At 40.2% G+C, this 27516-nt stretch overlaps 2 protein-coding genes across 2 annotated transcripts in view; both read right to left on the reverse strand.

Moving 5' to 3' along the window:
* Positions 1-17598, reverse strand: part of EBPL (EBP like) — a 43884-nt gene extending 26286 nt beyond the window's left edge. Inside the window, exon 1 of the mRNA XM_016205379.2 lies at positions 17428-17598. Coding sequence (XP_016060865.2) covers positions 17428-17598 — 171 coding nt within the window. The remainder of the gene's footprint in view (positions 1-17427) is intronic.
* Positions 17599-23371: 5773 nt separating this feature from the next.
* The window catches only part of KPNA3 (karyopherin subunit alpha 3), a 77106-nt gene continuing 72961 nt past the window's right edge, over positions 23372-27516 (reverse strand). Inside the window, exons 16-17 of the mRNA XM_087814350.1 lie at positions 27081-27175; positions 23372-26536 (exon numbers count right to left, since the gene is read on the reverse strand). Of these exons, the coding sequence (XP_087670476.1) occupies positions 26438-26536; positions 27081-27175 (194 nt within the window). The 3' untranslated portion in view covers positions 23372-26437. The remainder of the gene's footprint in view (positions 26537-27080; positions 27176-27516) is intronic.

Raw genomic sequence — 27516 nt, forward strand, 5'->3', positions numbered from 1 at the left:
AAGGACATAGGTTAGCTGAGTGGATAAGAAAACAGGACCCAAATATATACTGTCTATAGGAGACCCACCTGAGAGCAAAAGATTCACACAGGCTAAAAGTGAAGGGATGGAAAAAAATATTCCATGCAAATGTAAATGAAAAAAAAAAAAAAAAGCTGGAGTAGCAATATTTATTTCTGACAAAATAGACCTCAAAATAAAGACCATAACAAGAGACAAAGATGGTCACTACATAATACTAAAGGGATTAATCCAACAGGAGGATATAACCCTTTTAAATATATGTACATCCAATACAGAAGGATGTAAATATGTAAAACATTTCTTGGTGGCCTTTAAGGGGTGATCGACAGCAACACAATCACAGTGGGGGCCTTTAACACCCCACTATCATCACTGGACCAATCATCAAGAAAAATAATCAACAGAGAAACACAGACCTTAAATGACACACTAGATCTAATGGATTTAATTGACATTTTCAGAACATTTCATCCCAAAGCAGCATACTACACATTCTTCTCAAGTGCACATGGAACATTCTCAAAGATAGCCCACATATTAAGACACAAAAATAAATCTCTACAAGTTCAAGAAGACTGAAATCATATCAAGCATCTTCTCAGATCACAATGCCATGAAACTAGAAATCAACCACTATAAAAAAAAAAATCAAAAATATTTAAGCACATGGAGGCTAAATAGCTTGTTATTAAACAATGAGTGGTTTACCAATGAGCTCAAGGAAGAAATCAAACACGTCCTGGAAAAAAATGAAAATGAACAGACAACAACCGAAAATCTAAGGGACAGATCAAAGGCAGTCCTGAGAGGACCTCAAGAAACAAGAAAAAGCTCTAATAAACCATCTAACACAACAACTAAAAGAACTAGAGCAAGAGCAGCAAGGAAAGCCCCAAGGAAGTAGAAGGAAGGAATTAATAAGGATCAGAGCAGATATTAATGACATAGAGACTAAAAAGACAATATAAAAAAATCAATGAAACCAAGAGCTGATTCTTTGAAGAGATAAACAAGACTGATGAACTTTTAGCCATATTCACCAAGAAACAGAGAGGCTGGACCCAAATAAATAAAATCAGAAATGAAAGAGGCAATATAACAACTGACCCAACAGAAATACAAAACATCGTAAGAAAATACTATGAGCAACTATGTGCCAACAAACTGGACAACATGGGTGAAATGGACAAATTCCTAGTAGCATGCAATCTTCCAAGCTGAATCAAGAAGAGGCAGAAAACCTGAACAGGCCAATAACAACTAATGCAATTGAAGCAGTAATCAAAAAACTCCCAGCAAACAAAAGTCCTGGTCCACATGCAATTACAGGTGAGTTTTACGAAACATTCAAAGAAGAATTAACACCTATTCTCTTCAAACTATTCCTGAACATTCAAGAGGAGGGAAAACTCCCAAACTCTTTTCATGAGGCCAGCATCATTGTAATCCCCAAATCAGATAAAGACACTACAAAGAAAGAAAATTACAGGCAAATACCCCGATGAACATAGATGCTAAAATCCTCCACAAAACACTAGCAAACCAGACCCAGCAATACATTAAAAAGATCATACACAACAACCAAGTGGGATTTATTCTGGGGATGTAAGTCTGGTATAATATCCGCAAATCAATAAATGTCATACATCACATGGACAAAAATCATATGATCACATCAATAGATGCAGAAAAAGCATTTGACAAAATCCAGCATCCATTTTTGATAAAAACTCTCAGCAAAGTGGGAATAGAGGGAACATACCTCAACATAATAAAGGCCATATATGACAAACCTATAGTCAACTTCATATTCAATGGTCAAAAACTAAAACTATTTCCCTTAAAAACAGGAACAAGACAGGGATGTCCGCTTTCACCACTCTTTTTCAACACTGTATTGGAAGTCCTTGCCACAGCCATCAGAAAGGAAGAAAACATAAAAGGTATCCAAATTAGAAAGGAGGAAGTAAAACTGTCATTATTTGCAGATGACATGATATTGTACATAGAAAACCCTAAAGACTCCATCAAAGTACTACTAGATGTGATAAATGAATTTGTCAAGGTAGCTGGATACAAAATTAACATCCAGAAATTGATTTCATTTTTATACTCCAACAATGAACTCTCAGAAAGAGAAACAAACAAACAATACCATTTACCATTGCAACTAAAAAAATAATATACCTAGGAATAAACTTAACCAAGGATGTAAAAGACCTGTACTGGGAAAACTACAGGACACTGAAAAAGGAAATAGAGGAATATATAAACGAGTGGAAGAATATACCATGTTCATGGATTGGAAGAATTAATATCATTAAAATGTAGATACTACCCAAAGCAATTTATAGATTCAACACTGTTCCTAATAAAATACCAAGAGCATATTTCACAGAGCTAGACAAAATATTCCAAAAATTTATATGGAACCAAAAAAGACCCCGAATAGCTCCAGCCATCTTGAGAAAGGAGAACAGAGTGGGAGGGATCACTTTACCAGATATCAAACTGTACTACAAAGCCACTGTAATCTAAATGGCCTGGTATTGGTATAACAACAGACATATAGATCAATGGAACAGAACACAGACCCCAGAAATTGATCCATGACTTTATGGTCAGTTAATATTTTATAAAGGAGGCTAGAGCATACAATGGAATAAAGACAGTCTTTTCAATAAATGGTGATGGAAAAATTGGACAGATACATGCAAAAAGTGCAACTAGACCAACTTACACCATACACAAAAATAAACTCAAAGTGGGTAAAAGACTTAAATGTAAGTTGCAAAACCATAAAAATCCTGGAAGAAAACATAGGCAGTAAAGTCACAGACATCTCACATAGTGGAATTTTCACTGATACATCTCCTAGGGGAAGAGAAACAAAAGAAAAAATTAACAAATGGGACTGTATCAAACTAAAAAGCTTCTGCACAGCAAAAGAAATCAGCCTCAAAATACAAAGGAATCCCACGGCCTGGGAAAATATATTTGCCAAGGATGAATCTGATAAAGGCCTAATTTCCAAAGTGTACAAAGAACTCATACAACTCAACAAGAGGAAGACAAACAATCCAATTAAAAAATGGGCAAAGGATCTGAATGGACACTTCTCCAAAGAGGACATAGGGATGGCCAAGAGAATCTGAGAAAATGCTCAGTGTCGCTAATCATCAGAGAGATGCAAGTTAAAATCACAATGAGGTATCACTTCACACCTCTCAGAATGGCTACCATCAACAAATCAATGAATGACCAAGTGCTGGCGTGGATGTGGAGAAAGGCGAACCCCGGTACAATGCTGGTGGGAATGCAGACTGGTGCAGCCACTATGGAAAACAGTATGGAGGTTACTCAAAAAATTAAAAATGGAACTGCCTTTTGACCCAGTGATCCCACTCTAGGAATATATCCTAAGAAATCCAAAACACTAATCAGAAAGAATATATGAACCTCTATGTTCACAGCAGTGCAGTTTACAATAGCTAAGATCTGAAAACAGCCCAAGTGCCCATTAGCAGATGAGTGGATAAAAAAGCTGTGGGACATTTACACCATGGAATACTATGCAGCTGGAAAGAAGAAGGATCTCGTACCCTTTGGGACAGTATGGATGGACCTGGAGAATATTACGCTAAGCAAAATAATCAGTCAAAAAAGACAAATATCACACGACTTCATTTATATATGGAATTTAAAAAACTTAATAAACCGATGAACAGAATAGATTTAATGACATGGAAGCATAGATCAGACTGAGGAATCTCAGAGGGAAGGAGGGGGACGGTGGGTGGAGGGGGAGAGAGTAACCAAGGAATTTATATGCATATATGCATAACCCAAAGACACACACAATGGTGTGGTGAGGGACTGGGGATGGGGGTGGGGTGGTGTGTAATGGGTCAATGAGGAGAAAAAGGGACAAATATTTTGAATAAAACATTTTAAATAAAAAATAATATTTTGAATGAAAAATAAAAATAAGAGACACATGCTGAAAGTTTAAAAAACACTGTATAAAAAGGTATAAAGTGAAAGGTAAAAGTCTCTTTCCCTTCTGACCAATCTCATCCCCCAGAGATACCACTGTTGAGTTTCATGGTAGCCTTCAATTAAATTTTCACATATATCTTATTATGCAGCTATAAATATTTAAAATATTTTCTCCATGCTATTAGTTTTTGTACTATTAATCCAGAGGATGATGAGGAAAATTCCATAATGTTTACTTAAAGATTTTAAAGTTCTGTGTATCAGGTTTAAAAAGGGAAATGGGGATATAATGTATAGCATGGTGATGATAGTTACTAATATTGTAGTGTATATTTGGAGGTTTCTAAGAGAGTAGATCTTAAAAGTTCTTATCATGAAAAAAATGTGTAACTATTGTGGTGATGGATGTTAACTAAACTTCTTGTGGTGACCATTTTGTAATATATACAAGTATTGAGTCATCATGTTATACATCTGAAACTAATATATTATTAAATGCCAATTATATTGCAATTAAAAAATAAAGTTAATAAAAACATAGGGAAGTTCATATTAGATGCTCTAAAAATGATCATACTATATCCAATAGAGCTGTTAACAAAACCAGCTTAAAAGCTAAAATGTATCATGGCCAATAAAATTAAGTAACAAAGGCTAGTCTCAGTTTTCGCTTAAGGTGTTCCAGACATGTAATTTTTATAATGTATTTTATAGACTTTAAGACAGCTACAAGTTAGAGCTCAGAATTTTAAATGTTTGAGCTGTGTAAGCTACTGTTATCTACAATTCAATGACTGCTTTGTAGAGAATTCCCAATTTACTCATTTTAACTATCAAAGAAAAATTTAGCATCAAAAGTTGTAGAAATAAAGAAAAAGAACACAAAATTCTTTTGTGATTCGTGTTTGTATTTTTAAAGGCTGAATTTGTATATTAATGTATTTGCAGGGTTTTGTTGTTGTTTTTTTAAGTGTGTTTCAATGAAGAACCAGAGAAAATAGTGCAACATTCATTATTAAGAGTGGGAGTATAAAGTGGAGTAAGAATAGAATCAGTACGTAAATCTTGTCAAAACTGATTCCCATTTTTGAATCTGACTCACAAAATCTCAGCCTAATTAGACTTGACTTTTTCATGTCATGGTAACAGCATACATCATTGTTTCTGGAGGGATCAGCTGCTTCAGCCTCCTATGGCACCTCAATGACATGGCTTTAGTGACTTTATAAATGTATGCTCCCCAGCTGTCGTCCACTTAATGAGATGACGACTTCCATTTAATGGAACCTGCCCCAGCAGATTGGCTGTCACCTAGTATTAGCAATGAACTTCAGGGCCTTTTCAGAATTTGGGGTATCAAACAGCCACACAAGTTCTATTGTTTCTACAACACTGAAGATTAGTGTTAAGTTTAGGACTTAAAAAACATTTGTTCCCTAAACTCAGTGAAAAAAGACTAAAACATCTTTCAAAAGAGACACCTAAATGTGTTCCTAATTTTGTATATGGGCTTAGGCTTTATAACCAATAAAAATAAAAGCTGCTTTATTTTATTTATTTATTTATTTTTTAAATATATTTTTATTGATTTCAGAGAGAGGAAAGGTGAGGGAGAGAGAGAGAGAAAGAAACATCAATGATGAGAGAGTCATTGATCGGCTATAGCCCACAACCTGGGCATGTGCCCTGACCGGGAATCGAACCCCGACTCCTGGATCCTAGGTCAATGCTCAACCGCTGAGCCACGCCCGGCTAGGCAAAAGCTGCTTTAAAAAAAACCCCCCAAACATACCTTTCTCTGCTGAGACAATTGTTACTTTTCAGATTAAGAATTTGAAAGGACACTTTCCAAGGCTCATCTTCTCTTTTAAAATTGATTTTAGAGAGAGAGAAAGGGGAGAGAGGGAGCAAGGGAAACAGATGTGAGAGAGAAACATCAATCAGTTACCTCCCATATGCACCCTGACCAGGGATTGAACCCGCAACCTAGGTATGTGCCCTGACCAGGAATCGAACCAATGACCTTTCAGTGTATGGGACGATATTCCAACCAACTGAGCCACACTGGCCAGGGCTCCAAGGCTCATCTTAATTGGACATGTGCATTATCACTTTATTACACAGGGGTTGGATGAAAATTAAATGTTAATCCAAATATGGAGTATGGCAAGGAGGGGGTCACAAAAGGAACAGAAGAATTAAATTTACTGAACTCTGATGAATGCCAGGCACTGTGCCAGGTGTCCTACATCCTTGCTATTTAAGTGTGGTCAACGAGCCACAACATGGGCATCATCCGGGAAGCTTGTTACAAATGCAGAATCTCAGACCCTACCGCAGACCTATAGAATCAGAATCTGAACTGTAAAAAGGTCCCCAGGTGATTCCTGTGCATGTTAAAGTTTGAGAAACTCTGCCTGAAGTTATGATGCTCTATGTAATCCTCATGATAACCGTTTGAAGAAAATATTATTTCCATACTTTATAGATAAGTGCTGTGGTCTGAATGTGTCCCTCCAAAATTCATGTTAAGATCCTACCCCCCAAAGATGATGATACTTGGATGTGGGATCTTTGGGAGGTACCTAGATCATAAAGGTGGAACCCTCACAAATGGGATTAGTGCTCTCATAAAAGCAACACTTGTAAGATCCCTTACCCAAGTGAGGACACAGTAAGAAGTTGTAAGCTATGAACCCAGAAGAGGGCCCTCACTTATCATGCTGGCAGCCTGTTCTTGGACTTTCACCCTTCAGAAGATGTGAGAAATAAATTTCTGTTGTTTATAAGCCACCTAGTCTGTGGTATTTTATTATAGCAACAAGAATGAACTACAACAATAAGGAAATGGAGATACAAATGTCCTTTCTTCCTTCCCCTCCTTACAGGATTTGCAGTAGGGAAAGGATCTGCCCAAAGTTTCACAGCTGGTAAATGGCAGTGCCAGCATTCAGGACACATCTGTTAGACCCCAAAGCCCATACGCCAGGTTTTTTGAATAATAGTGAGACACCCCACCCTGAACAGTGCTGAGTAGCCAGCACTGCACTGAAAAGGCAACCTGTGGCATTTATGAGGCTGAGTGACAGGAAAGAAAAGCAACCGAAACCCATGTCATGAGAAATGGTGGAAGGCATTTGGACTAGGTGGAGCTGTGGTATGCACAAGGGATTTAACTTCCCTTTGGGTTAACAGAGGGCAGAACTAGACACAATGAGTAGAAATCTTAAGGAGGTTAATTTCAACTCAACAAAGGAAGAATTTTCTTATAGCTAGAGCTCTTTAGCCCTGGCCAGTTTGGCTCAGTGGTTAGAGTGTCATCCTGTGGACTGAAGGGCTCTGGATTCAGTTCTGGCCAAGAGCATGTACCTTGGTTTCAGGCTCAGGAGGCAACCAATAATGTGTCTCTCACATTGATGTTTCTCTCTCTCTCCCTTCCACTCTCTCTGAAAAGCAATGGAGAACATATCCTTGGGTAAGGATTAAAAATAGTAATAATAAATAGAGCTATTCGTTTTGGAAAGAGCATTAACTAAGCTTTCATGCAAAGGATGGATGACCCTATGTCTTTCTGGGCCATTAGTAAAATTCCTATTTCAAGAGGGAGATTAGACTACTTGGCCCCTAAAACTCCTTCCTGGAGTAAGGTTCACTTTCCACACAGTTTTGGGCATTCCCTTTGCTGTGCTGGTCATGAATAATGCTGTTCCCAGCATGGGACTCTAATCCCACTCCCCACAGAGTGGACAGCTGTGGGAAACCGTGTTTTACACTGTGACAGCCATTCCTTTGGTTACAGGTGGTTGGACTAGAGGACAAAGAGGGACAGGGGCCAGCTGGGCTGATAAATTCTTACTCTCTGGACACAAACTGAGAAATAAGGAATGAATCCAAACTGATTCAGAAAACTGTGCAGCAGAGGTCACAAGAAGCCAAGAACAAATCAACATTACGAATAAACTCAAGTTACCAGGAAGCAGGGTGTATTACTTTGCTAGGGGTGCCAGAAAAAAAGTACTGTAAACTGTGAGGCTTAAAACTACAAACATTTATTGTCTCACAGTTCTTGAGCCTGGATGTCCAGAGCCAAGGTCTCAGCAGGGCTGGTTCCTTCTGAGGGCTGTGAGGAAGAATCTATTCCAGGACTCTCCCCCAGCTCCTAGGGGTTAGATGGCAACCTGGCATCCTTGGCTTACGGAAGCATCACCTCAATCTCTGCCTTCATGTTCACATGCAGTATGTGTGCGTGTCTCTGTGCCCAAATTTCCCCTCTTTATAAGGACAGCAGTTGTATTGGACGAGGGCCCGTAGTGAACTCATTTGAACTTGACTACCTCTGTGAACACCCCGTCTCTAAGTAAGGCCACATTCTGAGGTACTGCGGTTTGGACTCCAATATACTTCTTTGGGTGGGGGAGACACTATTCAACCCATAGCACATGGATATGAGTAGATGCTATGGGATACAGAAAAAGAACAAAGAGCAAGAAAGCCAGAAAGTAGCAGAAAGAGAAACAGGCTAGAGGAGCCAGGAGGCTCCAGACTCCATGGGGCCCAGCCAGACCTCAGCTTCGGCTGGGTTTCCATGACCTGCCATGCCCCTTATTGCTATGTACATCTGCCTGTCACTTGAATTAATTTGAGCAAATGAATCAGAGGTTCTTGCCCCAAAGAGCTTCACTATCAGGTTTGACACCAAACATACCACTGTCCTTGGAAACTTGTAACCTAAAGACAAAACCGGCAATCTAAACTGCCTCCTCCTTTTGTTCCAAAAGTAATAAACAATGTGTTCAAATAGGACAGTGACCACTAAAAGAAGTGTACCAAGCAAATAAAATCTTGAATAACACAAAAGCTTCTTCGAATCTCTTCCCAAAGAGGTTGCAATTTGGGACCACCACTGTGAACGAGCAGAATCACACTCTCCCCAAGATGAGTGGAAAGCATCCCTCGAACCAACTTGCTTTTCATTCGGCTACTGGAGCTGATGGTCCTAAAACATCTGAGGTCTTAGGATGGAATCAACTTTGCAAATGAATTATGCAGCCAGGCAGGGTATCTTTGAAGGTGGGAAAGTAATAGTCTTTGTCCCCAAGGCACTCAAAGTTTTGCAATGGAGGTAGTAACTCCCTGACACCCTCAGAAGAGCTCGTGATACACTGTGATAATTTACAGAGCGGAGGACTACTGAAAATGATGATTAGACAGAAAGTAGTGATGAAATCCACAGTGGGCCATCAAACAGAGTTTCTCCCAGGGTACACTGTGGAAGTTGGGTTTTGGGTGCATGTGTTCCCATAATATGTAAAAAGCTCCTTTCCCAAAAGGTCGTCTGCTTTAGCTGAAATATAAACAGAATGCTGTTTTGATGTCTTCAGATTGCTCTTTCTTTACCTTTGGCAGTTGCAGGTAGATGTGATAAAACGTCCTAGGGTCAGATTTTCTGGAGGGAGAAGAATGGAGACAACAGAAAGGAATGAGAAAAGCAGGTGGAACCAAAGGTCAAGAATACCTGGAAAAGGTATATAGGCAGAAAGTGAAAGGAGAGGAGCAGGTAGGTGGCCAACTCATCTTGGGAATGCCCTCAGTCCCTGGGAAACTGGGACAGTTGGAAACCTAGTGTGGGTACCTAGAGATGGCAGAGTGAGGATGTGGGGAGGCACCCACAGCCCGAGGTGCTCTCTGCATTTGTAGGAAGAGTTGTGTTGCATGTGCCTCTGGGTCCCTCCTCTTGAGGAGGTACTCACCCACTCAGTGAGGCTGCTCAAAGCATTTAAACAGCCAAAGCTCTTCCAACCATGGGGCCACCAAATCAGCAGTTGGCATCATTAAGCTTCCCCAAGATGGACTGCAAGGTCCAAGGGCATTCCCCAAGGTCTTGGCCATTGCAGCTGGTTAGGAATTGATTATGGAGGTCCCCAGCCCCACTGAGCAGGGCTGCGGTGATAACAGTGCAACAGCATTGCAGCCTAGGATCTCATTGGTCACAGCAGCCTGCAAGGTGGTGGCAGTAGCAGCACAAGCCTTGATAGGAATACAGGGCACAAGGGAAGGGGAGCCACTGGCTGCCTGTCCTATTCACAGGAGAACCTGGGGATGGGGCTTGAGGGCTGTTGACATATTTATAACCTCATAAGTGCCTGAAACTGAGCATGTGCTCCTTGTTCTGCCTTTTGACTGTGTCAATGCCAATAACCTCATTCTGATATTATACTATAGTTTTGTAAGATGTTATCATTGGGGAAATGGGGTGAAGTATACATGGAATCTATTCTCTCTCTCTGCAGGTGAATCTACAATTATCTCAAAATAAAAAAAAGTTTAATTTAAAAAGTGGGCAAAAAGATTTGAACATATTTCCCAGTAGAAGATATATGAACAGCTAACAAACATGAAAAGATGTTAACATCACTAGACATCATGGAGATTCCAAATGAAACTACAATGAATTTTGGTTATACTTATCTATTAGAATGACTAAAAGAAAAGAAAACAACAATAAAACAATACTAAGTATTATGGACTGAAAGTTTGTGTCCCCCCAAATGCATCTGTCAAAGTCCTATCCAGAAATGCGATGGTATTTGGGGGGACAGCTATGGGAGGTAATTAAGTTTAGAAGAGGTCAGTAGGGTAGTGGGATCAGTGTCCTTCTAAGAAGAGGAAGAAAAACCAGGGCTCTCTCTTGGCCCTGTGAGGACATAGCAAGTAGGCAGCGTTCTGCAACCTGGAAGAGGGCTCTCATCAGAACTCAACCATGCTGGCACTGTGATCTTGGACTTAAGACCATGAGAAATAAATCTGTTTTTTTCTTTCGGGTTTTATTTTTTCATTTTTAAATCATTTTCATTTTTAATGGCAGTTAACATATATTATTATATTAGTTTCAAGTGTATAACCCGGTGATTAGACATTACATAACTTACTAAGTGATCATCCTGATAAATCTCGCACCCATCTGACACCATACAGTTATTAGAATATTAATGACTATATCCCCTATACTGTACTTTACGTCCCATGACTACTCTGTAAGAACCAATTTGTACTTCTTAATCCCTTCAACTTTTTCACCCATCCCCCCCAAGCCCTCTCATCTGGCAACTGTCAAAATGTGTTTTCTGTATCTATGAGTCTGTTTCTGTTCTGCTTGTTTGTTTATTTTAGATTCAATTGTTGATAGGTATGTATTCATTGCCATTTTTATTATTCATATTTTTTATCTTTCCCTCCCCTTCTTTTTAAAGAAGACCTTTTAACATTTCATATAATACTAGTTTGGTGGTGATGAACTCCTTTAACTTTTTCTTGCCTGGGAAGCTCTTTATATGTTCTTCGATTTTAAATGATAGCTTTGTTGGGTAGAGTAAACTTGGTTGTAGGTCCTTGCTTTGCATCACTTTGAATATTTCTTGCCAATCCCTTCTGGCCTGCAGTTTCTGTTGAGAAATCAATTGACAGTCTTATGGGAGCTCCCTTGTAGGTAACTAACTGCTTTTCTCCTGCTGCTTTTAAGATCTTTGCCTTTATCTTTTGAATTTTAATTATGATGTGTCATGGTATGGGCCTCTTTGGGTTGATACTGTTTGGGACTCTCTGTGTTTCCTGGACTTCTATGTCTATTTCCTTCACCAGGTTAGAGAATTTTTCTGTCACTATTTTTTCAAATAGGATTTCAATTTCTTATTCTCTCTCTTCTCCTTCAGGTATCCCCATGATGAGAATGTTGGTATGCTTGAAGTTGTCCCAGAATCTCCTTACACTAGCCTCATTTTTTTTTTTTAATTCTTTTTTCATTTTGCTGTTCTAATTGGGTGTTTATTTGTTTCCATATATTCCAAATCCCTGATTTCATTCTTGGCTTCATCTACTCTACTGTTGATTCCCTGTAAATTATTCTTCATTTCAGTTAGTGTATCCTTCATTTCTGTTTCTTTTTTATGCAGCTGAGTTCACTGAGCATCCTTATAACAAGTGTTTTCAACCCTGTGTCGAGTAGATTGCTTGTCTCCATTTTGATCAGTTCTTTTTCTGGAGTTTTGTTGTTTTTTCCTTTTGGGACATGTTTCTTTGTCTCCTCATTTTGGCAGCCTCCCTGTGTTTGTTTCTATGTATTAGGTAGAGTTGCTACATCTCCCAGGCTTGGGAGAATGGCCTAATGTAGTAGGTGTCCTATAGGGTCCAGTGGCACAGCCTCCCTGATCATCCAAGCTGGGCACTCGAGGTGCACCCATGTGGGTTGTGTATGCTCTCCTGTTGTAGTTGAGCCTTGATTGCTGTTGGAATGTCAATGGGAGGGATTTACCCCTCCCCCAGGCCAATCAGCTGCAAGAACTGGCTATGACCACTGATCACTGACCTCCATGGAAGATCAGCTGTGCAGGCGCCCACCCCACAGAGAAGGACTTACTTCAGTGGACTTATAGTGCCTGCTGAGTCCACCCTTTGGGTGCATTGCTTGTGGAGGTGGTTGGGTGGTGGTGCTTCCACGTGGTCTGAAGCTGTCCACTGGGTGAGCTGGATCTAGGTTCTCCCAGGAGGTGAGGCCAAGGTAAGCCTCCCCCTGTGTTCTGCCCAGGGCCACCTGGCATGAGCTACAAAGCAATCTGCAGATGGCTGCTACTTGTGCTGAGCTTGAAGGTGCCCAGGTGAGGCCAAGCTGTGAGCCAAGGCTGGCTACTGCTAGGGCTGGGCCTGGGACTACTTAGCAAGAGGTATGGGGCACGCTGAGGCCAGATGCTGCTTGTTTGAAAGATTTCAGGAAAATCTGAAACGAGTCAAGACAGGCCATTCATACGGAAAAGCCACTGGAAATAGCTTGGATGGGCCTGAATGTTGGGTGGGGCGGGGCCAGCACTGGAGCTCAGAGGGACTGAGTTCAAGTAACTCTGTACACAGGCCCTTTAAGAAGGCCTGAGGCTCCAGCAGCCATCCATTTCCTTCAGCCTCAATCCCTGCTGGTTTTTAACAGTCAGAAGTTATGGGGACTTCTCTTCCTGGCACTGGAATCCTTGGATGGGGCCTGGGATGGGGCTGGTACCCCTTGGTCCTCAGAGATATCTCCCAATTTTTATTTGCCACACGTGGGGTATGAGATCAGTCTGTTCCATGTCTCCACCCCTCCTACCAGTCTCCATGTGGTTTCTTCTTTAATTCTCTTACAGACTTCTTGTAGAAGTCTTCAGCCAGATTTCAGGTGGTTCTGAATGATGGTTGTTCTTTAGTTTAGTTGTAATTTTGATGTGGTTGTGGAAGGCTGTGAGTACCGTGTTTACCTATACTGCCATCTTGCCCAGAAGTCCTAAATGTCTGTTTTTTAAGCCACCCAGTCTATGGTTATAGCAGCCTGAGCTGACTGAGAAAGTGCTGGTGAGGACGTGGAACAACTGGAACCTCAAGTATCATTGGTGGGAATGGAAAATGGTAGAGCCACTTTGGAAAACAGTTTGGTAGTTCCCACTCTAGTTAAAGAATCTGACTCCTAGGCACTTACCCAGGATAAATAAAAATTTATGTCCACAACAAAGACTTGTAAGCAGATACTCATATCAGCACGATTTATAACAGTCAAAAACTAGAAACAACCCAATTATTCATTAACTGGAAAACAGATAAATAAATTGGAATACATCTATATATTAGGATACTATTCAATAAATTATACTAAATAAAAGACTACACACTTTATGATTTATATGAAATTCTAGAAACAGCATAACTTTAATGACAAGAAAGCCCGATAGTGTTTCTGGTCTTTGTTAACATTATAAAATTGCTCACATCGGTCAGATTCTAAAATCCAAGATCATCTCCACTCCCAATGTATAAGCGGTCACTTTAACTTATACAATTCTCCCCTTGAAAGTCTCTTATACTTAGCTTTCCTCCCACTTTCACCACACCTTAGCATAGCTCTTTTTCATCTCATACCTAAAATACTGCAATTGCTTTTAGCTGATCTTTTTGCCCCCTTTAACTAGCTTTTCCAATCCACCCTGGACCATGTTGGGAGAGAATCCTCCATGAATATCTCCTATTCCTGTACTGTCTGGGGTCTCTGGGCATAGGCATTTACACCAACTGAGGCGACATTATATCAGGAGATATTCCAGAGTAGTAAAGCTTAGAGACCTCTCCTCCTAAGATATTCCATGGTAATAGATGTAAAGACCTTGCCTCCTCCTCCTCCCCAGAGAAGATTTGTTTACATTCCTGAGTATAGGTCTTTCTCCAGAGAAGTATGAGCAGGTCACCAGCATCCACATAAGATGGCAGTCTAATTTTGGGGTTCCTCCCCTATAATGCACCCACTGTATGTGCAAGTACCACCTGGCCAGATGCATTGGCCTGTGGGACTCGGAGAATTAACCAGGCTAACTTGTTAACTTGTAACAAGGGTAAAATCTCAGACCCTTCACAATTTCTGATTTAACACACCACCACCAAATTATCTTTCGAAAGATCTGCTTTGGCCATGCTACTTCCTTGGCTGAAACTCGTCAACGGCTTCCTACTACAGAACAAAACTAAAAGTCTTACCTGTCATCCTAGCTTATCAGCCTGCCCCCCAAATTTATTCCCTAGGTAAACCCTGTGCTCTTGTCAACCTGGACTTCAAGATGTTTCCCAAACACAGGAATACACATCCGCCTACGTGCTCTGGCCATGCCTAGAATGCTTTACTTAGGTTGCAGATGAGGAAAAACCCATGAAGTACCAGTGCACGAAATGCCCACAGCAACCTTTGAGGAATGGTGAACCACACCATTGGTTTCTTTATGTATATTGTCATGGCTCTTACCAGTGCACTGGTGGGAAATCGGCCTGCCTTCACCCTAGGCCTAACCAATGGACCTGAAGACCAGGGCTGCAGCCTGAGGTAACCACATTCTGGTTGGACATCAGGGAGCTGAACTACCTCTGAGAATGATTGCCTTGGAATTCTGTCCAACGGGGGAGCTCCGCATTTGATGGCGGCTAACAATCCCAACATCTCCTACCATTTGAGAAGTAAAATTTACAGGGGTACGGAGAGACAGCCCAGGTTCTAGAGCAAACAAGTGAGTTGTGGTTTCAGTTCTCCACCAGGTTTTACATCCCAGTCTTAGCTCGGGCCACATTTCTGGGTCTTCTGGCAATAAACTCCCAATCAATAGTAATATGGACCTGAGTTTTTCTTGCATGCCTCAACTGCTTAATTCAAGTGCCCTCCTCAGTGATCTCTAGGATAGGTGTACAAAGATGATGGTTGAAGCATTATGTGTAAATAGCTAAATAAAAATATGCCTATTAATATAAGCTGATTAATTATCATGTTTTCCTCAACTGTAAGATACTTTCCAATTTCAGAGACATAAGATATCAATAAAATGGTCCACAGTGATTATGTCATTGATTGTTCTAATATGTGAAAAAAAATGTGCATTTTGAAATTAAAGAACTAAGGCATCACAAAGTGGAACATTTTGTAGCTGGGACAGGTAAATGGCTCAAGGTAGGGCTGTGCAGGGGACATTTCCTTTGGAACAAGGAGGGGGAAAACCTGGGCAATGACTCCACACACAGGGCTACACTTCAAGGTTCTACAAATGGAGATGTGTGTGGTGTTACCTGTAACAGTCTGTGCTTGAAAAGTAGACTTAATTTTAAACTAGTTGGTGGACATAGGGGTACATGTTTTAGTATTTTAATACCTTTTAGTATCTCTAAAATATGTTATAATAAATTCTTCTCTAAGTGAGCCTAGCAACCTGTTTTTTGGAAGAACTTGTGTCTGATGACAACTTAAAAATCAATTCTATAAATAAAGGAGTTGAGGAAAATATTCACTGTTGCTTAGCTCCACATGTTGAGTATTAGGAAAGAAGGAATTTCATCATTCCAGAAACATGTGGTATATACACATTTCCAACTAACATACAGACCTAGGTGATTATTGAAAACTTTGCTTTCTCAATACTATAGACCAGCAATTTTCAATCTTTTTCATCTCATGGCACACATAAAATAATTACTAAAATTTGTGGCACACCAAAAAATACATTATATTTTTGGCCCATCTGACAAAAAATAAGTATAATTTTGATACATTTACACCAGATGGCTACTGTTGTGTTGGCTGTTATTATTTTTTTAATCTTTTTTTTTTAATCCTCACCTGAGGCTATATTTTCCATTGCTTTGCAGAGAGAGTAGTAGAGAGAGAGAGAGAGAGAGAGAGAGAGAGGCGGATGTGAGAGAGACACATTGATTGGTTTCCTCCCAACCGTGGCCGAGGACTGAGCCTGCAGCCAGGTAGGTGCCCTTAGCCAAAATCAAACCCAGGATCATTCAGTCTGCAGGCAGATGCTCTAGCTGCTGAGCCAAACTGGCCAGGGCTGTTCATTTTTTTTTTATTGACAATCTAAGGGGCAAGAGGTCAGTACCCCTGACTAAATAGTCAGGTGTTGCATGTTCTAAAAATTCTTGCAGGACACCGGTTGAAAATCGCTGCTACAGACTTTGGCTTCACATTAGCCATAGGCTTGCCTAGATTTAAGCAAGGTAAAGTTTGCAAAAAAAGATATTTTGGCATAATTAAAACAACTTTAAGAAAAAGTGTGTGCATGGAGGAGGAGGTATTTTAATATATTTCCCTTAAATACAACCCTCCTGGCCATTTATAAAGTGAGTTGAATTTTTAGGGGCACATTTCGTAAAGCCTGGTGTGATGTAAAGAGTAGGAGCTTTGGAGCCAGACTAAACAAACTCAGAATCATGCCAGCTGTGTGGCATTGCAAAGTCACCTAACTTTGCTGGGCCTGATTTCTCCTCTGTAAAATGGGGACAATGATAACTAGCTTATGGGGTGTTGTAAAGATCAGGAATTTTATACACAGTACTGTGCCTGGCACACACACAGTCCTCACCCAATAAATGGGATTACTATTAAGGCAAGGGGGCGGGGCGGGGGAGTTCAGCGCAGCGCGCCTCCTACCGTCTCCCTGCTCCCTCTGGGTACTGAAAAACTCTCAATTATTTTCAGTTTAACATTTAGTACAAGTTACAAAGTCTAGTAAGCCAAGGCCTTGAGTAGCTTACAATCAAACTAATATAACAGGGTAGAAATCACTATTTTCAGGTTTTCGTTTTGTTTGCCTTTAAAAATACGGGAACCACTAAGGAAGCTGAGCTCTCATTTAACAGACTTGGGAACTCGGAGGTGCAGCATCTGGCCCAAGGCCACGGAGTCCCGCGGCTGCTCCCCGGTACTTCCCGCGGCTCCGCAGGCTTCCAGCCCCAGGTACGGGGAGCCAAATAGTCCCTGTCCTTTTCAGGGCATTCCCTGGGACGAGGGAGGGAAGGGTCCCTAGAGAGGTGCTGTCCTCTCGCGTTTGCGGGGCCCGAGGCGACAGCACTTACCAGAACGAAGTGCACCAGGGCGTCATAGCCGAGCCAGGCGAGAACCCCGCGATCCGCTGCCCCCCGCCCGCGGCCCAGGCGCAGGCCGAGCGCGCAGCCTGCGACCAGCAGCGCGGCGCACAGCAGCAGCGAGCCGCCCCCCGCGGCCCCCAGCGCCACCCCCGTGCCCATGCTTCCCGCTCCCGACGCCGGGGCGGGCCCGGGGCGCGTGGAAGGTGGAGCTGGCGGAGTAAAGGCGGGGCGGGGCGGGGCGGGGCCGGGGAGCGTGGAAGGTGGAGCTGGCGGAGTAAAGGCGGGGCGGGGCGGGGCGGGGCCGGGGAGCGTGGAAGGTGGAGCTGGCGGAGTAAAGGCGGGGCGGGGCCGGGGCGGGCCGGGGCGGGGCCGGGGAGCGTGGAAGGTGGAGCTGACGGAGTAAAGGCGGGGCGGGGCCGGGGAGCGTGGAAGGTGGAGCTGGCGGAGTAAAGGCGGGGCGGGCCGGGGCGGGCCGAGGCTTTCTTTCCCGCCTCGCCTCCAGGCTGGCGAGCCGAGCCTGGAGGTTTTCTGAAGAGTCAGGATTCCGCTCACGAGCTCGTACAACAACTGCTTGTCCAAACCTGTTCCCAGACCAAACCCAAAGGACTGGTAATATAGGGCCACACTTTTTGATGCAGTTTTATTTTTAACAAGGTTCAAAACCTTAAGCTACAAAGTGAAGTCCAAATGTGATAGATTTTGCCAAAAGGCGGTAGAATTTTTAGGGACAAAAGGTTCTAATTAGGCCCCTGCAAATCTTGCAGGAGAGGTGACCGCCAAGTTAGTTTTCAGTCACCAGCAGGCTTTCTAAAGCCCTTGTGGCATACTCTGACCCTATTTCTCAAAAATCCAGAAAAGCAGCGAAAGCGTGGGGGAGAGGAGCAATAGGTCAAATCAGCTTGGCACTAGGTGCTTTCAGCTCCGTAATCTTATCTAATGTCACAACAGCTCTGGGAGGTCAGTGTTTCCCTATTTTACAAGTGTGAAAACGGGCCCAGATAGGCCCAGGACAGAACCCATGACTGGCTGTCCCCAAGGCCTTTGTTGTTTGACTCTGCACTCTGACATCTTGATAGACAATTACAGCTTTCCTCTAAGGAAAGTGCCGCTTTATCCCAATCACATTAACCTCTCTGTTTTTGCTAGCATCTTCTTTTTCTTCTTTTTAAAATCTGCTCTTACCTGTCTTCCCTGCTCCCTTCCTTAGGCCTCTGTTATGTAGATACTTAACACTGGAAGGAGTCAGTTTAAAAAGATTGCAACCCTTATTGACCATGTCTGTGTTTTTAATTTTGGGTAGCTAGTAAAATACAGGATGCTCAGATAAATTTGAGTTTTGGATTTAAAAAAAATGAATTAATTTTAAAGTATATATTTATACTAAAGTATCACTAGGGTACTTATGCTAAAAAAGATTATTTGTTGTTTTAAAATGTGGTATATACATACAATGGAATATTATTCAGCCATAAAAAGGAATGAAATTCTGACACATGCTACTACATGGAAGTACCTTGAGGACATTATGCTGAGTGAAATAAGCCAGTCACAAAAAAAGACAAATACTGTAGAGTCCACTTATATGAGGTATCTAATAGTCATATTCCTAGAGGCAGAAAATAGAATGGTAGTTGCCACCTACTGGGGGGAAAGGGAATTGTTTAATGGCTACAGAGTTTCATTTTGCAAGATGAAAAAGTTCTGAAGTGTTGGTTCACAATATAAAAATACTTAACATACTGCACTGTACATTTAATAACGGTTAAGATGGTAAATTTTATGTTATGTGTGTTTACCACAATAAAAAAAATTTCTGGGACTGAACACAAGTTCAGTAACTTTCTTCCCTAGTTACTCCCTATATAATTTTTTACATAGCAGATAAAATTATTTATTTATACATTTATTGCTAGTCTCTTGCCACTAGGATATAAGCTCCACAAGGTCAGGAGTTGTGATTGGCTTGTTTACTGCTGTGTCTTTGCATCTATTAGACATTGGCATATTAAATAACTGATGATTGAAGGAGTATGGCCAATTCTGTTAACTTAGAAAACTTACGATCATTTTTTGTGTATTCAACATCTTTCTCAACTGGATTCCCCCCACCAAATACCCTATATCACCCTTTAGTGACTACCCTGCCCTCCGCTTCAGAGTAAAATAAAAACCTGAGAAACTAATTAGATTCATTCTTTTCCTATTCTGTTCCTGCTCTTCAGTCCTTCCTACTCTAGCTTCCACCCTCTTTACTGGTGATACAGCTGTAAGGTGACCAGTGACCAACCCCTGCATCATCAACCCAAAGGACATTTCCTGCTCTTACCCTACTTGACCCCTCAACAGCATCACTGAACACTGAAATCTTTTCCCTCAGTTTTCTGAGAAAACACAGGGCTTTCTACCTTCCTAGCCATACCTTCTGTTTCCTTTGCAACCTCAGCCTCCACTACATCTCTGTGAAATGCTGGAACCTGACAGCAGCTAGTCCCAAACCCTGTTCTCACTCCAAATGTTGAGTCCAGACTGTCTCATCCTCACCCCTGCTTTAATAACTACCAGAAATAGGCAGAGGATTCAAATGTCCTGCCTGGCCCTCTCCTCTGAGCTCCAGACCGGTATTTCCAACTGCCCTACTTGACAAGTTATTTGCATGTCTCAAGTCAACACAACCAAACTACACTCATCGCCCTCTATTCCCCCGTGAGGCTCTGCCAGTGTTCCCTATCTTGTTACTTCCATTTATCAGTTAAGGCAATCTAGAAACCTAGAAATCATCATCGATACTCCCCTCCCCGAACTCCACATCTAAGGCATTGTCAATTCCTGTTCTATTTTAGCTGCCAAGTACCTCCTGATCCCATCCACTTCATGGACCACGCTGTTCACCATCTCTTGCTTCGGTGCTTTACTCTCACGAATGTGATCTCTACACATCACTAAGTCCAGAGCACATTTCCTGTCCTTACCTTACCAGCCAGTTATTGTTATTAAACACAATTCTTCCATCACCACTCTTTTTAATACTACCTACCTTTTGGCTGTTAGAATACCAAAATCCACTATGTAAGTTACCAGGCTGTGGGGTCTGACCACCACTTACCTCTTTAGCCCCTCGCTTGCCTCAGTAATCCTCTCAGTTATCTTCGGGGTAGGGGTCCTTGCTTTCTTTCATTTCCCGAACTCTCCACGGTGCTTCCTACATGGCCTTTGTAGGACTGTTTCCTCTACCAGACAGCATTCCCAGGGAATATGCCTTTTCTTCACCATCATCAGCTGTCATTCTGAGAAAACTTTTCTCTGCCTGATAACGGAATATTCTTCACAGAGCTGTTGAAAGGATTGGGTTGGTACTTCTAAATGCCCATACCGGTGGCTGGCACTGAGTAAGGGCTCACTGCCAGCCCGGTTATTACCTTCCTAACTAGGCCAAGTCCCTCTATTTTATACCTTTCCCACCCTAACATTTGTCATAACTTTTACTTTTATTTGTGTGTGTAAGCATCTTGTGCCCTAGCATAGTACCTGGTATGGGTTATGGTGCCCAAGAAATACTTGAATGTTTCTACAGGCTTAGTCAAAATTCTTATTTATAAAAACTAAAGATATGGAAAGGATACAATCAATAAAAGAATCTGTTGTTGCTATTAGGAAAGCTAGGCTAAAATCAATATAACATTTATAACTCCTTATATTTAGGTTTGAAAGTGTAAATGCCCAACTACTGGGTCAAAGAGAGCTGATGATAGACGGAGCCCAGGTTGTTACTTGATCACAAATCTAATTATGATGAAGCTGGTAAAATAACTGAAACAACCTCCTCCATATTAATAGAATTGTGTCCAGATAACGGAATGTTCCCATTCCGTTGTACCCAGAAACTAGTCACATCACACTCAGTTCTTAGGGTCATTGGAATGCATGAAGCTGACAGAAACTACGTCCAGGAATGACTTTATACTCTGGATGGCTGAAATGCATGGATATTAAGGTTGAGGAAGGGAGCTGATAAAAACAAATCTGTCTTCTGCTATCTGGGAACACAATATCTACTCTGAATCATGAATAGTTAATTCTAATGATGGTCATTTAAGAGCTGTGACTTTTGTACATTAAGAAGACTTGGTAACAACTAAAGCTATTCAACAAAGCAGAACAGGCTCATTTGCTTCTCACTTTCCTGACTCTTACTTCTGCTGGGATCTTTCCATAAAATGGCCTGCCTCAAAAATCTGATTTTATCTTTAAAATGTTATGCAGCCCAGCCGGCGTGGCTCAGCAACTGAGCATGGACCTAGGATCCAGAGGATCGAGATTGCATTCCCGTTCAGGGCACATGCCCAGGTTGTGGGCTCGATCCCCAGCGGGGGGCGTGCAGGAGGCAGCCAATCAATGACTCTCTCATCATTGATGTTTCTCTCTCTCCCTCTCTGTTCCTCTCTTTGAAATCAATAAAAAAATAAAATGTTATGCAAATGTGTCCTTTATTCTGTAACACTTAGGCTTGTATTACCATACAACTGTTTTACTTACCACCAGGTAAGGTAAAACTGCTATCCAATGAGTGTTTGTGCTGAGTCTTCATACATTACTTGCAACAAGGCCCCAATTATCTTCGGGCACCAGTTTGGAAAAACAAAATTACCCAACAAGGTGGATGGCAATTGGTTAGGGTAGAGAAAAGGAATGTTGTAGAAGAAATTCCTGTAGGAAACACATCCTTTATATTCTGGCTCAGACGTGGTTCCTCTACTTTTAATAATTTTTACTAAACTTGTAAATTTCCTGATGGGGCCAATCGCTCACAATGCTTCAAAGAAGTATATTTTAAAGTATGCTGTGATTGCTCTGGTCCAACCCAGCTTTCCCAGAGAACTTAATTATCTTCAACTAAAAATGTCTGAAAAAACACTGCTCCAGGGCAGTGCTGGGAAGAATGTGGTCCATCAACATGTTTGACTGTTTTACATGCCTTGTTTTTTAGCTACAGAATAAGTTTATGGGTACCTAGTTACCCCATATTCCCATTTCTACCCTAAGTCCTTTGCAAACAGATGAGGCTCAGTACTACCAGGAGTTCCCACGGATGAGTAATTTGGGAATGTGGCTCTGATCTCTCCTGAAACTGAGAATGAAGACAAGGCACATTTTTGTCTCCTCTCTTTTTATCTTCTGCACCTGAGGGAAGCCTGGGACTGTTCACAAAACTAAAAGGCATGACTTAGGCTGTCTAATTTGAGTGGAGTTTTGTACAGGAACTGGTGTAGGACACCTGGCAAAACCTGTAGACATTTTTGGCTAAGACTGGGGAGTGGAGAGGTGCTACCGACATCTAGTTGGTAGAACCTAAGGATGCTGCTAAACATCTTAAAATGCACAGGACAGCCCCCCACAACAAAGAATTATCCAGCCTAAAATATCTGTTTCACGGTTTGAGACACCCTGATATAGGCCAAAGTTTGTTGAGGGATTTCATGGGCAAATAAAAAAGGCTAAGGATGTGAGAACTCTGCATCCCCTTTCCCAAACACTTTCTCTTGATATAGTACTGAGCCCCATCTCTATATATTTATCTATATCTATATATCCCCTTCTCTATACAGTACTTTTTGAGAATCATTCTACCACTGTTTTTCAGCTAATAAAGTACAAGATTTATATGAACAGTTCCTTTTATACTTCAGACAAATGAGTGGTGGGTTACAGAGCACTCCTTGGTTTATATGCCTTAAGACTTGCAGCTTATTGTACACAAATTATACTATTTTTTCTTTCTCCAAATAGATTTAATTAAAACCCTCCAGTTCAACTAGGGTTAAAAAAAATCATAACCATCACTGTAAGACAACTGATATTCATAAATTTTCACCTGCAGTAATCAAATAATCAATTCCACGAAAAGGACAACCCTTCTGAAGGAAATTACAGCAAATTCTGTAAGAGTACTACCATCACATTTATTTACTTATACACTGATTTCCTTCATAAATAATTTGAAGCTGCATTTTACAAAAGTAAAAATATTTGTATATGCAAAGTTAGGCTGTTCCTTTGTTCTTTTCATTTAAAGCCACACCCTCTATTTAACAGGTTAAAAATTTCAGGTTTACTTCAAATGGTCTTTCTTTAAGTTATGGTATTTAAGCCTGAGATATGCAGAGAGAAGGCCATGTGATTACGAAAGCAGAGACTGGAGTGAAGCAGCTATAAGCCCAAAAATGCCAACAACCACCAGAAGCCAGGAAGAGACAAGGAAGGATCCTCCCCTGGAGCCTAGAGAGAGCATATCCCAGCCATCACCTTGACTTCAGCCTTCTAGCCTCCAGGACTGTGTGATCATAAGTTTCTATTGCTTGAAGCCACCTGGTTGTGGTACTTTGTTACGGCACCTTACGAAATTAATAAAGATTTTGGTACTTAAAGGAGATATTAAAATACAATGAAAGGCTAATTCATAATTCACCTCCATTGTTGTTGATGTTTGGAAAACAATTCTGAATTTAAATTTAACCATGCAGAAAACAAAACTAGAAAATGAAGATACTCTTAGAAATAAGTTCTTCAATGTTTTATCATATTTGATAGCAGCTTTTTTTATTGGTTACAAAACCTAAGCCCATATACAAAATTAGGAACACATTTAGATGCCTCTTTTGAAAACGGTTTAGTCTTTTTTTAACTGAGTTTAAAAAAAATAAAAACAATGCAATTTTTCAACACTGTTTTGAAAACTTAAAAGTGCAACAATATACTTAGTTTCCTTTATCTATGAAATGATGCAATTCCAATTCCAAACTGATAAGGTCACAACAAACTGAATCAAGCAAATGCATACATACGTCTGCACTACTTGATGCTAATGTTCACTTACATTAGTGTACACTTAAAACACAAGAGGAAATGGGAATCGGCACAATAGAGGCCCAATTTAATCTCAATGTGTGCAAAATTTAAAAGGTAACTGTCAGTAAGTATGGAGAGTCCAGAAGAAACTAAACTGGAAGGGGTACAATTCACAATATCAAGAAGATTTGGACTTTAAGGGTTTCACCGAAGTTTGTGACCTTAATTATTAATTAGCTTTGATTCTGTTATTTCCTACTTTTAGTGAACACCACACAGTTTCAAAAATTTAGACTACAGTGTCTGAACAGGATGCAGTTACCATATGAAGCTTTAACTCAAAATTTGGATAAAGAAAAAAGGCACAATGAACTTCAACTCAATTTTATGTGCACAAGAGTTGAAAAGTCTGAGCCACCTTAAAGAGAAATTGATTCTAAAATTTATAAAACCTATAAATAATCAGAGGCGAAACCACTATATTAAAACAGATTCTCTAGCAAGTAAAAATCTTGCAGTTTAAACATACGCTTGTATCCACTTTAGATACAAGACAAAATTCACTCTTTAAAGTGGCTCCACCTTGGCAGATACATATATTTGTAATGAATGCACACCTGCTATGTGGTGTTTATCAGTGAAAACACCCCAGCTGATTCACAAAGCTCTGATGGCATCTGTCTCATCTTCATCACAGTAAATATACCCCCCATTGGTAACTAAATTAGTTTAGATTTTCTATCTCTTCACATCAATGCACTGGAAAATTATACCCAGTAAACAATAGTAATAAAACCATTTCTGTCACAGCACAAATTATTCAGTTTTAAAAATTTCAAATTCATATTTTTTCATTAATAACTGGGTCAGACAATTTACCAAAAGCAGTGACTTTACATAGTAATACCAGATTTTGCAGAAGTACTTAAAGATCACTGCAAATCAAGTTTATGTTAAATAACTGCAGATTATTTCTCTACACAGATCCTGTCTGAATCTTTTAATTTGTGAATATGCTTAGAGTAATATCTGAATTAACTTTCCCAATACTCAAAGAATGAAGTTTTATGACACTCCTCAATAGTTGCTGGTTTGTTGCCAACCACATTATCAAAAGCACTGGTTACTAAGTAAAAAATATTTTAAGACTAAATTACAGTAAACATGAAAGCTCCACAGTTTAAACCCAATACAAATCAACCATATCCAATTATCAATTTAAAATGAAAATATTAACTCCTGAAAGCTAAAAGCAAGATTTTCTTTTTTAACATCAACAATGGGTACTTTAGACCTTTGTTTTTTCTTTATAGTCAGGGACTCTTGCTTTCAACTTAAACAGAAGTTCAAGTCCATAACAGGTTGCAGCTCAGGTAAAATACCATGCACAGCATTTGATTACTTCAAAACAGCAGGAACACACAGGCTGAAGTGAGTGGTCAAATAGGGCTTGCTGTTCTCAAAAATTAGGTATAATGGCGAAAGCATTACCATCCATAGCTAAAGTTCTTCCTCCAACCCTGGCTTCTGAGGCAGTTAATAAACACATCAATTACTGGTAGATGAAGTACAGTTTTTTAAAACTTATCTGTTTAATCAATAACCAAGTTTCTTTTTTTAAGTTACTTTTTTTGTGTCAGTTCCACCAATGAAAATCATTTGGCTTGTACTTTAAAATCTATTTTTCCACATAAAGAATATGAAAATATGTTTGTGGAGGACAATGATGGAGGCTCAGATCAGGCTGCACCTCTTTAAAGTCTTCCAATGTGTATATACATCATACCAAAGTGTCTTGATCCACAGCGCACCGTTTTCCAAAGGAATATCAAGTGGAGAGCTGACATGCCACCACTATGGAATATTCTAAACTGGAGACTGCAGTTGTCAGTGTGTGGCACCAGGGAACAGGGAATAAGAGGGCAGTTGAAATTGTTAAGGAGAATTCTAAAACAGTTTAGGAAATCATGCATATGCATTTACAGTCCATGTGATAGTGACTTTTGGCAACTGCAAAGTGACTGAGACATGGCTTGCTTTAGAAGCATCAAAACGAAGAGGCATTTGTGTTTTGGAGCCTTTTGTTGTTCTCATTTGGTGGCCATCTGGTGGTGCTTCATACTGAATGTGGGAAAGATGCTGCACTCAACTGAACTCAAAAATTAAATTCTTTTGTTTGAAGGTTGGCTGTTGGGTCAAAATTGTAAGTACCTCCTTGTGTTGCTTCAGGAATGAGGCTAGGATCTTCATCAATCTATTAAAAGCAAGGAAAAAATCCTGATTACATTAAGATATTATACATTATGGTATAAGCAGAACTGATTTACTTCTTAAGAGAAAATTCTGCATGGGTGTTTTAACCACCTAAAAATATTTAAGTAAATCAATAATATTATTAAGAACTTTAACAATATAAAATTGAACACATATTTAAAAACTACCCTGCTCTTAAGTTCCTGTAATTTTAGATTTATTGTACCTATCTAAACATACTTCATTTCTATAATTACTATCTCTTCCCATTTAACAGATTATAAGTACAACAAGGACTGTTTTTACAATTTTACCTATAATAAAGTTTCAGACATAGTATTTAAGAAAACAGGTTGGTGGAAAACAATCATTAATTTTTTAAATTTAGATTTCTTTAAATAACTGGAAAAATGCCACCTCAAGAATACCTGATAGAAAACAGTATAAACTTAATTCATATTAATAAAAGGAAAATTCTTAGTAAACTTATATATGTATAGGTTTTAATGTACATACAGACACACCATACTTTAATATATACTTACATCATCGCCAGAGAAATACTGATCTATGATTTCAAATGCTAATTTATATATGTCTTCATTTTCATGTTGTTGTAAAACTTCAATTTTCTCTAAACCTGACCAAAAAATAATTAAGTAGATAATAATTAAGCAGATACAATAAAAACTGTGCTCATTTTAATCATGAAAAATCCTGAAGAACTCAGACCACTTTCCCATAGCCTCCAAAGATAACAGTTTGTCTTAAAAATTGATAAAAACCTGAAATGCTCTGGCTGGAGGACCAGTATCCCACTAATTTCTTTCTCTTTAGAAGCCCTTGAGGTACTCTGGTCCTAAGGCAGGGAGTTATAAAAACATCGGAACACTCCATCTGATAGATGAGGAAGCTGTGGCACACAGATGTAAAAGCATTTACTTCAGGTTGTGTGGCAAGTCAGCGACAGAACTAGAACTA

Source organism: Miniopterus natalensis, chromosome 2 (genome assembly GCF_054644295.1).
Source record: "Miniopterus natalensis isolate mMinNat1 chromosome 2, mMinNat1.hap1, whole genome shotgun sequence".
NCBI classification, from domain to species: domain Eukaryota; kingdom Metazoa; phylum Chordata; class Mammalia; order Chiroptera; family Miniopteridae; genus Miniopterus; species Miniopterus natalensis.